General features: G+C 39.2%; 1 protein-coding gene across 1 annotated transcript in view; it reads right to left on the bottom strand.

Moving 5' to 3' along the window:
- Positions 1-13,696, bottom strand: part of atrn (attractin) — a 134,611-nt gene that overhangs the window by 87,764 nt on the left and 33,151 nt on the right. The window contains 6 exon segments of the mRNA XM_038728005.1: positions 3,342-3,527; positions 4,879-5,098; positions 7,786-7,967; positions 8,774-8,912; positions 9,896-10,017; positions 12,359-12,579. Coding sequence (XP_038583933.1) covers positions 3,342-3,527; positions 4,879-5,098; positions 7,786-7,967; positions 8,774-8,912; positions 9,896-10,017; positions 12,359-12,579 — 1,070 coding nt within the window.

The raw sequence follows: 13,696 nt of genomic DNA, 5'->3' as shown, positions 1-13,696 counted from the left end.
GAGTAAAACCAAGTTGTATGACAGAATCTCCTACATTGAATGAATATTTCAACACTTTGGCGAGAGCCATCCACACGTTAAGTAGGCAGTTAGCATAGCACCGAAATTGGAAATAAGGAAACTGCCAGGTTTTGTCCTAAATGTTAAAATACATATACATGTAGGTCAAAGACTTGACTGTTAAAACCACAAATTGTCTTTTTTTTTTACATTACTGTTTATGTATGTATGAATTAAACAAACATACAATTAAACAATACATCATGTTAATTATTGAGCTTTAGACAGAGCCACAAGTTGTTCCCCCCGCTTCAACTCTTTATTCTAAAGCTAACCTAATAGCCTCCCAGCTTTTATCTCTATAGTAAATACACAGACATGAGAATGCCATCGACTATCACGTCTAACTCTAGGCAAGAAAGCAAATATACCAAATATGAAACAATTTTCCTTGAAGCAGAAACTCAGTTTTGGTTTGTGAGGAAAAAAAGATTTGAGTTGAGTGAACTGGAAGGGCTAACTACAGGTAAGGCAACCGTATAACATGCAATCAATGTAACCAATGTGTTTTCCACTGTCACAAGACTGTCTTTGTAATTTGAGATCACATAACTGTTGTTTTTTAGTTTTTGTTTTTTTAAGCTGCAGAACTTAAACACATTTGTATAGCAGTATAAACAGTGTATTTGTGCAGAAAGAGAGCTTGTAATCAGCGAGTTTCCAATTAAATCAATCAATTACTGTCCTATGAAACACAGGTAGCAACGTTAACACACCATCATGAATAAATGAGTGATTGGTAAAAGTAAGTTTGTTATTTGGTGAGTAAGGTCCAGCCTTTCCAAAAGTTTTAATTTATAACACCTACAACCCCTCTGCAAGGTTCAATAGTTAATTTAGCTAATTCCTGAGGCCCTGGTTCTCTCCACGGTTATTTGCCTATATTTTAATTCCTAACTATGAGCCCTTGAGTGGCTTCTCTGCCAATGGCTGTGAGCAACAATTTATACTTAATTGACCTGTCAGGTTAAATAAAATGAAAATTGTTCTCTGCTGTGCCATCTAGAAGAAAAAAAAAAAAAAAAAGGACGTACCAGCCGGAGACTAAATTACCAAACTACTAAACCAGATTATTAATCCCCATCTCATCTACTGGAGGGGCCACAGTGTAATGTGCACGACTAAATGAAGGTTAAAATCAAATGTAAAGATGCTCTGCTCCAGAGAGCCTGTTATTTAAAATGTTGCCTTTCGAAGTCTGATGAAGATTACTACATATGCTTAAGTGGTTGAGTACACTGACTGTAACATTACGTGAGCAGACTTCAGATTTATGCTTCTGTTTTTCTCCTTTCATAGGTTGCAACCTATGAATCCAGCCTGGGAGGGTGGTGGTTACGCAAATATCTGGTGCAACTTAATCAGAGGCTTAAATAGTATGCTGCAGTGTTTTTGCAAAGCGTTTTTCTACACCAGCAAGAGCAATTTGATTGGAACAAACAGGACAAGAACTTGGTAACCGGCATTAAGAAATGCATAGAGAGATCTGTGCACACTTAAAAGTAAACACTTTATGTACAATCAATGGGTTTGACTCAAGAGATGCTGATCCCAGGGCCGCAAAAGCAAACACTGCAGAAAGGTTCTTACACAGAGGTATGATGGGTTCAATGAGTCAAGTCAACTGATGAATAGACATTATAGATTACAAAAAAGAATCCAATCCATTTACTTGTTACCACAGCAGAGAAGAGGGTAATGCCTCATTTTACTGCTCCTTAATTTCCCAGGAAGCTTCATGCAAATGAGTATGTAATTTGGTTTTAATTACAGGGAAAATAGGATAGACCTTAAAAGAAAGGCTTTATTTCAACCAAAGTAAATATTAATTTCATCCTATATGAAGATCGGCTTCCATGTAGACAACTTTTACAGCCCCCTAGAATACGGCGTTACTGCTAGGAGATCGAGAATAGAAAATGTGAAAGGCTATCTGGTTCTAAGGGTTTTGTTGGGCTGCAACCCCAGAAATCATTTAGTTAATTCATTTGTTATTTGGAGTGTTGTTTCAATTTAAAAAGGAGAGTTATTATACCAGTTGTCTAATCATAACTCGTCACTCTCACCTAATGAAAAAACGCTACTACTAACATTAATGCACTCAATGCCAAAAATCTTAAGGGCAGAATGACAATGTCCCATCTCTTTCAAGTATCGAGCCACACGGTTTTTACATCATTTCTTTTCACTTTTGTGTTTTTAATTTCAGTCTACATTCTGCACACCGTTATGAAAGCGACTGAAAGGCTTTTTTTTGTTAGTATTACATGTAATGATGTAATAACAGGTAATGATTTTCAGACTCAATGGGCCCCATGCAAGAACCGCTCGTTTGAACAGATTTGTTCCTAAGTGGCATGTACGAGTGAATTAGGAGAACTAACTCATATTTTGAACTTTGTCTTAGGGAGAAACGCAATTTACGAGTGGTCCCATATAAATTACACTTCATAATTCTGTTGATATTATCCTGTTTGACCTTAATGACATCATCATTCATTTATTTTGGCTATTCATGATATTGTATAACAATACAATATCAAAACGACTTAAATAATGCACTAATTGAAGGTTAAATTGTATCTGTATATAATAGGGTCAGTGGGTGTAGGGTGATCTTTTGGATGCCTTAGGGCTTCAGGCCCTTGGAAAAAAGTGAATCCATGCTGATATATTGGCAGAAACAGAGGAATGGTTGTTATTGCGGTTTAGATAACCACAGGCTGTGCTTCTGCAAATGTGAAATCTGTTAGAGCCGCTACTCTGCAGACAGACGCACAGATCAAGTCCTATTCCCTTAATTCCACTTTGATGCTGTTAAAAATGATACTTTCTTTCTCTTTAGGAATCCCTGAAAGCAGGACTTCAGTTTCAATTTCTGAACTCAAAGTTCTTCTTTTTACTCTTCCATGTCATTTTCATGAATAAACACTCCATAATATATGGGGGCAGGAAGTGTAGCCTTACATGGTATTATTGGGGTTTTAATTATGTCAATTTAAAATTCTTATTAACCTGTGCTCATTATGCACAGGTGACATTCATCATGTTTATGTGGGTCAGTTACACAGTAATCTGACGTTTGCTGAATCTGACCTGGTCCACCTTACAAAAAATTAAGAGAAAGTTCAGATAAGAAGAAACTGTTCTTGCATGAGTACCAATGTTTAGTGTGTATATATTTGTAGTGTGTCTTGCCAAAACAAGAATCACGATTGTCATATTAAACCTGTAAATGAAAATATAAGAGGGGAAAAACTGGACAGAATAAGATGTCTTACGTGGACAGGTGTTCATGGTGTACCACTCCATACACTGTCCGAAGGGGAAGGAGGCCACGTAGGCATTGGAGTCGACGCACTGCTTCATGTTGCTGCACCACATACACTCGGAGCTGCTGCTGGTGCATTCGCTGCAGGTGGTTCTCATGGCACACGGTGTCCTGCACTGCTTGGCACTGTGGTTGGCTGAGGAACATTATCAAGAAGTTATGTTTAAGCCCCTGGAGTATACATTCACATATTTTCAGCATGGATGTTTCATGTGGATCAAACCTCCACTGGCAGTGGTCTTCATGCTGAACTCCACTGGAATATGATAAACATGATGTTCCTATATTTAGAGAGCAGAAAACTAATGTTTGTTTTTTGTTGTAAATGCTCTGTATTTGTACATAGCGCCTTTCTAGTCTTTGATCACTCAAAGCGCTTTTACACTACATCTGCATTCACCTCACACACACAGTGTGAGCTGAACCTAAACTGAGGCTTATTGTTGACTATTTTCTTTCTCTCTCTCTCGCCAGCCATTCACCTTGTGCAGAGTTTTTGCCGTGCTGTCCACAACTGCATGCACGTTGCGGTTCCTCACGGGTCTATTTCAAGTAGCGGCTGTTTAAAAACGAGAAAATATACTTTGTGTGGTTCATCAACGGTGATAAATTATCCGAAAGTCCCGTGATGTGCGGACAACTCGGCACAACACTAGTAAAGCTGTGGCTCTGTCTTCATCACGTTTTCCTCCTGCACACACACACACACACACACACACACACACTATGCCTACACATGTGCACTGACGACCCAGGGTTAGGGTTACAATTTTGGATTTATGCACGCACTTTAAAAACATTTATTGGAACATTTATTTACAACATTAAACGTTGAAATGTGTATTTTAATAGGCTGTATATTAACTTTTTGGGAGAAAACCGGTAGTTCTATGTAAAAAACAGACGTTGAGCTCCCCCATAACGCCAAAATGGTATGATCCTTGTTTCGCTGCAAAGCTTCGACTGTCAGATTGACAGGCGAATCAGGCTCCGCCCATCGAAGCATTGAATCTTCGACTATTGGGGGTCAGACCTACTGGATTCTTTTGGCCCCTACTGACCTTTTACCTTTGCATGTCATGTAACACTGCAAGCTATGATTGGTCAGTGTTCAAAGTGAAGTCTGACATTTCCCTCAACCAACTCACAACAGCAATTTAAGATTACCTAATTCAACAGAGACCATCTCAAAAGACATAAGTCAAGTATCATATCTGTGTTGGATGTCTGTAATATAAATACTTTGATAGGGAGAAGCAGAGGAAATATTTACAATGCCGTTAATTTAGTAGGACATGTGGCCTATTTTACCAAAGCCTGGACTTTAATGCAATTCTCGCCATTTTTAGCCACAGTATGTGCTGATAACTATACGCTGAAAATGTATTGTTTTGTATGTTTCTGCATTTACATCCTCTCCTACAGGACACTACTCTGGAATAAAACTTTCCCCTTTGGTTTCAATTCATGAAAAATCGTGAAACTACCTGGCCGTTCACATAGGCTGCCATTCACGGGGTTGATGCAGGTCTGTGCTTTCAGTCCGCTGGGCGCTGGCTCGGCCAGGTAGCCACAGAACCCGGCGTCACTCGGCTCGCCGGGCAACCACTGCAGGGTGGTGTTGGTGAAGGGCGACATGTCCTCCCAGCACCAGTACGACACGTTGATTTTCCTGAGCCCCACCCACGGCGTCACTGTTGCCTTGTACTGGAAACACACAGAGTCAAAACAAGGATTTTACACATTGTCGTCTTTAAATTTATCTCTTTAAAGCTTCAGTTAAATTTCTACTACTCTACTACTGTCTACTCCTTCTTCTACTCTTCATGTCAAGTTTTTTCTAGATTTTCTGTAAATCAAAATCTCTTAACCATCTCTGATAATAACAAAAGGAAACCCTTTATGATTACTTGTTGTTTTGTCATCTTTCACTTTAGTTGTGGCTCTCTCAACTTCTTTTTGTCACACTTTTTAAAGTGCCAGTACTCCGTATCTAAAGACAATATGACATTCGATTAAAATCAATGTCAAAAACTGAGTTTTGTCAGAAATCACAACGTTGCCCTGGCAGTAAGCAACAAAAAACCCCAGAAAAGTGTAATATTTCATCAGACATAAATTCCCCTGGACTGACTGAGCTGCAATAAAAGCAGCGTTACTTCACTTGGCTTGGGAGACTGTTATCCATCCCATCTCTAAATCAATGGCCATGCTGTTGCAGTAGCAGTAAACAAAGAGAGCTCGATCTCTCACAGACGTGGGTCGAATTACTGTTCCATCAAGATTTAATTGCATTTCTTGGATTGATTGATCCTGTCTGTAAATAGTATAAACTGGTAAACAGCACAATGTCAATGTAATACAGCAGGAAGATTTGTGAAGCATGTTTCAAAGTCTGTGTCTGTACAGCATTTTATTGTTGAACTGAACCGTTTGAAATCCAATGTTATTCCAGAGAAGATAGGTTTTATTTCTTTTCTACCTAAAACTAACCAACATAATTGAATTTAGACCAATAGGGAAATATACGCAGTTTCATTAGTAAGGATGGAAAACACTCAATTCCAGCCCCACTTTGAGATTTAAACCCCATGATTTTGTCTTATTTAGCAACATTTACATATGCCATGCGGTGGCCCCTGGGCACTTTGCAGGATTGTAAGTGGCTTACATTTTTGCATGGTTGGCTTCAGTTAAGGATGACAGTGTGTGAGCCTGCTGGGTGATCTACACAGAAACAGGACTGCAGCTGAAGATGACACCATGTTTCATTTAAGTGCAGCCTGGATCTTAAGAACCGTGCTCTCACAGTGCTTTTGACACATTTCGGATTATGTAATACTCTTCGGTGAACTCCAGTGTAGACACACTAAAATATGTAGACAGATTTAGCTGCAATTAGGCCAATACTGTGGGTCCTTAAAAACATTTTTCCTCAACAGCTTGAAAAATTGTCTTTCAACAGTGCCTATTCATTCAGGTCATTCAAGTGTGTTAACGCTGCAATTAACAATTCTTTTCATTATCCATTATTCTACTGCTTATTTTCCCTGATTAGTCGACTGATCAATGAATTGTCTAATGCTTGAAATTGGGGGAAATTGCCCATTATAGAGCACAGGGTGAGGTTTTCACAGTACAAACCCCCAAAATATTCAGGTTAAAATGATTTAAGAGAGAAAAGCAGATAATACACAGGAGAAACTGGAACCAGGGAATGGCTGTTATTAGTGCTTGAAAAATTTCTAAAACAATAAGAGTGATAATTAAAAACTTTAATTTCTATTAACCGTTTCCACTCTATAACATAAATTACTATTTCAGGGTAATCGAATCTAATCAAATCTCTTGATTAAGAATTTCAAGTGTTTTTACAATCCAACCCTAATTGACTTAAAGCTGAATTTAGGCTGTGAGTGGCTTTAATTTATATGCAACTTTTGTTCTCTTTTTACATGCAACTTTTGAGCAAATACTCAATTAAGAGTACAGTGAGAAATAAGTTTATACTGGATTTTTTTGATTGTCAGCATTTCAAGAAACCACATGTAAAGGGTGCTTGACCAAAGCTCCAAGGACAAGCACATAACATCAAAGACAAATACATTCAAGACTTATCCTCTATATAACCATGTATGTTACTTTCCTCAGTAAATGTACCATCTGCACATTTTCACTCTGTGTGTGTTTTGTCAGTGTTCAAACGGGATGCAAGATTAAAGCTAAACGCTGTGCAGCTCCCCATCATTCACACACTTATCTGTAGATATGCGCCCTGCATTTGAAGATATAAACAGCAGCTTGCGATGGTTAGTCAATTGTTGGGATAGATTTCTGATATTTGCTCTAATGGAGCGAGTAAGAGTTGTCTGAGCTCTGAGGAAAGAATCCGTTAATGTAGGATTTGTTTCACGCTCACTGGTCCAAAAAGACAAACACATACAGACAAGAAGAATCCAACCAGAACTCACCTGCAGAAAAAAAAAGGCTACATCTTAAAAAACAGCAGCTATCACAAAGACATCCAAGTCAAAAAAAGTTTTAGGTCAATAATCAGTGATAACATAAGAAATAAAGATGGTAGTTCTCTTTCTTGAATCAGTGTTCGAAATCTTGTTGGAATCTTTTTTCCAGTTTTTCTTGTTTCATCTGTACATGTGCACCTTTAAAATCTGTCAAAGAGGCTCTATGAATACTTCATCATTATTCACTGAGATGATGTATAATGCTTCAGTCCTGATGCTCACGTAATTTTCTTGCTGTAATTATCTCTTGTATCTCAAGTGTTATTGATATCTTATTCATTGCTGGTGTGACGACCCAATTTCCCGGAGGAAAATATTAAAATTTCACTAATCTGATTAATTTACCCCCTCCCCGATCCCAATCCTTACCACCACGCTCATAATCTGCAGCTCCTTCAGGACAAAGTCCACCTTCTTCTGCGTGGTCAGCGAGGCCAGGACAGCATTGTGGCTCCTGCAGGCCAGCTTGGCGTTGTCATACGAGTCCTTTGCTGTGATGAACTTCAGACAGGAATTGCCCACCAGATGCCAGCTTTCACCACAAACGTTTTCTATATTGGACAGATTAGATGAGGGGTTGGTACTACAGACACTACAGGTTGGTAGGCTGATATATTAATTGACAGTATATCAATGGGGAAAACTAGGATCTGTCTTTGGCTATCCATCTTAATTCATCTATACACTTCCTTGAATGGTATTCCCCCTTCTTAGATTTTATTTATTTTGAATCGATTTCACAGGTCTGAAGAGGTAAAGCAATTCAGTATTTCACAAGAAAATTAAGAGAAAAAAAAAAAATTGTGTAGCATTAATGTTTTTTTTCTTCTCTCGTATCCCTTTAATCATCTTGTCACCCCTCAGATTTGTCTTTCAGCCTCTTGGGGATATGCGATACACAGGCTGGGAACATTTGTCTCCCCCTTCTGACATTGATAGTAAATGCACTGTCGACACACGCTTCCGACATATAGACTCTGCCAAAATGAGTTGCTGCTGTCGCTATGGTTGCTCCCCCTTCTAAACTGGTAAACCAGTCATTGCTGTTTGACATTAGATACATCACTACCAGTGTGTCGCCACAGACACAAAATCTGGTACACTGCAAATACAAATAAATTCATCCGACGGTGATAGTCTTAATCAGCATTGTGTGAATTTGTTTGGCGAGGACTTGAATGTAATGGATGTTCATTTTATAAGTCCTGCACACAAGTTATATATTTGTCTCCGCCTGTGTATGTAGTTAATGTACATTTAAGTATGCAAGGGTGTGATGCAACTTGTGCGTGTTATGCTGATTTTTCTGAATCAAATGGTTTGATTTCCTTTTTCCCCCCCAAACAACCACAATTACCTGGCAGTGAGATGCACTCCTGGTTGCGAGGTTCCCACTGACAGTTCTGGTCCACAGAGCAGCTCTTGCAACTGGTTTTCTTGTTGCACACATATGAGGGGCTGTCCTTGGGGCACACTTCATACTCCCCTATGGCCCCCTGGGAAGAGAAAGCAGAATATAACAGCTCCATAAAGTACATTCGCTCATTTGGCACAAAATAAAATGTTATTTCATTATGAATAGAAAGCAACATAATTTTATGAAGAGGACACAGGTCTTGTCACATGATTTTCAATAAATAAATAACTGAAGGGTTTGTGGACATAACGGGAAATAAATCTTATTACATAAAAAGATCCTCTCTTACTGACAATGCAGCTATTTGAGTAGAATTTTTTTTTTTTTTTCCAGAAGTTATAGATTACAAAATAACTAATTACTACTCAAATATTTTAGAGACAAGTGCAGATAAGTGCGCTGGAGGAGACACATTGGTGTCATATTGCATCTAAATGAGCAGAGATTTAATCAGAGATAAAATCAGATCCAGTGTTGGAAACAAGAACGTGCTTCATCAGTCCTCTATCTAATCATTACTGTACTTTGACATGTCCCAATTTATAAGGTGTAATAACTCTTGGAGGAAATAGATTGGTTTGTCACAACAGCTTTGTATCCTATTTAAAATAGCGAACATCTTCCAAAGTTAGTGGACTCCATAGTGAACCCACAGTGTCCAAGCATTCATCATTCTGTGCTTTAAGGAGCCTATGACTGTTCAAAATTATAAGGGGATTTGTTTATTACACTATATCTAGAAATTACAATTATATAGCTCGAAAGGCAAGAAAAAGTTATATACTGGAATGTTTTTGTTACAGAGCATCAGAACTTTAATTATAATTGTTTTCCATGTGAAAAAAGCATAATAAAAAAGGTTTGAAAGCATGAAAGGGGAGGGGCGTTGTTTTTTTTAACTAAAACATTACGATATGATTTTTAGGTTCTAAATTGCCTGCCTGCCCATCCTAAGAGGGCAGGCAGGCAGGCAGGCAGACCGTTAGCTGTGATTTCCCTTAATCCTCTCAACAGGTTTGGGGTCATCAGGGTTAGCATCGTCAGCGGTGGCCGTTTTCTTACCGTGTTAGAGGTGCAGTTGCTTCCCAGAGACACACACTGACCAGAGCACCACTGGCAGCCGTTGGTATTAGCAGTGCAACTGTAGCAGTCTGTATACTGGTCACACCTCTCATTATCAGCATCTGCAAAGTTTGGAGGAACATGGTATATTAGAAGTTTTGTTCTAAAAACAATGTATAGTTTTATGACCATACAAACAGAAATGTATACGATTATGATAGAAAGTAGCTGAGTTAGTTCAGTGTTGGCGATTTACCAGATAACAGTGATGATCAAGTATTCATATCCTTTAAATGAGTAAAACAAACAATACAACAGTGTGTAATACTCTGTTGCATGTCGTTCTTTATTTCAAATGTTATTCAAGTAAAACTATTATTAGCAAAGTATCAAAAGTACTCAAAGGTACAATTTTAACCCACGTGAGTATTACGTCACTAAATATCACATTATTGGATTATTATTGCTTTTGCATTATTGTGAAGCATTTCATTCTTTAATGCTTAATTTTAACATTTTCATTCATCTTCACCAATGGATCATATTTTAGATCATATTTTCTGTATGTAAAATCTCAATCTGTAAAGTAACTTTGACATTAATGTAGTGTAGTCAATAGTACAATATTTTCATCTGAATTGTAGTAAAGCAGAAGTATAAAGCATAAAATGCAAATACTCAGGGATAGAAAAGTATAAGTGCCTCAAATATGTACTCAAGTACATGACTTGAGAAAATTCACTTCGTTTTGAATTCATAAATAATGAATTAGTATTATTTATATTCTTTAAGTCTTCTTCTAATCTACCGTTTAACTACTGTAATTTCTTATTGACAATTTGACATATAAGCCTAAAACGAAAGAACAGGACATTTATTTAGTTCTTGTTTATTTCTTCCAAAGCAGTTTAAGTAATTCTGATTCTGCCATGAACCAAAAATCGGGCAACAGTTCCTGGACATGAGGTTTCTTCTGGGGAAACGGGGGGCAGATTGACTGCCAGACAGCAGCAGAGCAGGAAGGCCTCCTTGGTATTAAATGTGCCTGAAAGATATTCCAGGGTGCAGTTTCCATCTGCCGGCGCTTCTGAAGACGCCGACACCAGAAAAATGAGACTGGCTCTGTTGGGGAAACTGAGGATTTTTTCTGTGACAAATGGCAAACACCAAACAGAAGAGAATTCTCAGCGGGAAGCAGAGAGACCTGGATAAACTGTCCCTGATGATTACTTCTTCCTGTCCTATCTGACACACAAGCGCACCCCCCACCCCAATCATCTGTCGTTTTGAAGAAAAAAAAAAATAATACTAACTTATTAAATGTAGTGGAAAGTTTCTAGGACACATTAACGCATGAGGAACACGCAGATGAACACTCCGTTGATCACACCAAGGCTAAAGCTGACAATCTCTGAAAATATTTTGATTAATTAATGATCTCAGGGTGACATCAGCACAGGAAATTTGCTTTTGTAAGGGCCTTTCTGAACACTTAGTTGCAGTGCTAAAACTATTAAACAACTATTTTCATTGTTGATTCATCTGCTGTTTCTTTCTTCAATCAAGCATTTAAAAGTTTAATTTATAAAATGTCAGACAATCTTGCCCAGGGTGACTTTCAAATATGTTGTTTTGCCTGACAACAGTTCAGAAATCAAATATATTTCTTTTAAAACAGAAAAGCAATTAATGATGTTGTTGGTATCCATCTCCCAAGCGTCAGTGATATCGGTGAGGTGCCTACGCAGATCCCAAAGGATACTAAACGACAGTACCCACCCAGCCACAGCCTGTTCACCCTGCTGCCTTCTGGAAAGAGATAAACGAGTTTCTGCTGCCGCACCACCTGACTGCAGAGCAGCTTTTTCCCCCAAAGCTATCACACTCTTAAGCTCAAATTCATCCTCAGCACTGCTCCATTGATGATAGTTAATGTCTGTTTACCATTTTTAGAATTGCTTTGATATTAATGTATATTGTCTGCTACATAGCAGAAGGGAGTTAAAAACTCAATTTCACTGTAAAGCCTGTTGTATTGTGACAAATAAATCACCTTAATCCTCACGTAGAGCTGGTGAATGCTTGGCTTGATAAATTACTTAAATGATTATTAGAAATGTTGTTGATAATTTTCTGTTGATCAACTAATGAGTTGATTCGGTTTCAGCACATAATTACATGCAGAAATGATCTGAACAGTTCCTAAAGATGCATGGTGGATACGTTTTTTTCCTATTTTTATACCATTTTCACTCTCTCATTTGAAAGACTGCATTGGAAGTACTTGACAAACAAGCTGTTTCTGCCAGTCTATGCATGCTATCAGACATCAGTGTTGTGAATGCAGATGAGTTCTGCAGGCACTCAAGAAAAGACAGCAAGTATCTAAAATCCTTTCAGATTCGTTTCACATGGCAGATGTGCACCATAGCAGGATTTCAATGCCAGGGCGGAGTCACCTACATGATCGTGTGTTACAGGACGCTGGTAGCTGCTGATGTTCGGTTCCGATAGCGTTCTCCCAGGGCAGGCAGGTCCCCTGGGTGTTGTTCCAGACGCAGTGGATCCCCGGCCAGGCCTGGCTACAGGACGCCATGCTGGTGAAAGCTGAGCAGCTGGGCGAGGTGTACATGAGGACGTCACTAAGCAGCAGGCTGTTGAAGCCGCCAAATACGTACATCACACTGTGAGACAAGAGAGGAAAGATGATGTTAGAGGGCTACTGGGGAAGGTGGTGAGAAAAGGGAACGGATTAAGGAAGTAAAATGAGGTGATTTCTGCCCTGCAATCTTCCCGTTTAGACTTTTGTGCAAAGTAAGAACTAGAGAAGCTCAGTCAGAGCGCTCTTCCTCTTCTCAGGGCTTCAACTCACCTCACAGGTCTGCTAAATCCCCAACAAGCACCCTCTTCCTGTGCAGATGGACCTGACAGAACCCCCTGCTGTGTCTATGTCAGGTCTAGGGCATTTCTTAACATATTTCTCCACTGGCCTCTGTTCAGTTGCTGGGATTAGTGTGCAAGTGTGAGTCTGCATGCATGCGTGTGCGCTGGTGGCACACGGCTGAGTAGGGTGGATGGGTAATTTGCACCAGTCTGATCATAAGTCCCCTTGGATCATACAGGGCACACTTCAAACTATTAGCTGAACGTCCTGCTGAGCACACAGATCAGGAAGAGGAGAATGTCTTGCAGGGGACCACATAAGATGTGAGTCACTGTGGACGACCAAGACAGGGAGGGCAGTAGAAAAATTACAGATAAACAAATTTTCTCACTCTGTCTTTGTCTCTTTCTGCCTACACAGTAATGGTTCAGTAAGTAATTTTTACAAAAATAACCTTCTGGCATATTTGCTTTGTCAATTTATCCTGACAGTAGTACATAGAGACAGATAATCTGTGAAAAAATGACCAGTGCCTAGTGCCCCTAATGACATATGCAAGAACCCACCGCACTGGAACGAAAGAGACCTCCTGGCTCTGATGGATTGTTAACAAAGTGGCAATCACTGCTTGTGTATTGCCTTCCTGTGCATGGTCTCACTCTGCAGGCAGCTTTAGGATGAGCTTAGCAAAGAAACACAGTGGCTGAGCAACAACCACCAGCAATGGAAAATCATCCCATCCCTCTTTTGCCAATAAAAGTGCACTGTACAAAACTGTGTGTGAACATGTCCCGGCCCCACATGGCGCTTCAGGCTCATTATGCTCAATGTCATGGCGCTCTTATCGACGAGAGGCATAGAGGGATGGTGACAAACAGTGGGGAATAACTTTTGAGAGGGGACAGTAGTGTGTGTGT

The sequence above is a fragment of the Micropterus salmoides genome, unplaced genomic scaffold, assembly GCF_014851395.1.
Source record: "Micropterus salmoides isolate LMB-PRFRI ecotype aquatic unplaced genomic scaffold, ASM1485139v1 Ms_hic_scaffold_19, whole genome shotgun sequence".
Classification (NCBI taxonomy): domain Eukaryota; kingdom Metazoa; phylum Chordata; class Actinopteri; order Centrarchiformes; family Centrarchidae; genus Micropterus; species Micropterus salmoides.
Note: the sequence above shows the minus strand (reverse complement) of the source record. Positions and strands in the feature narration are given on the sequence as shown.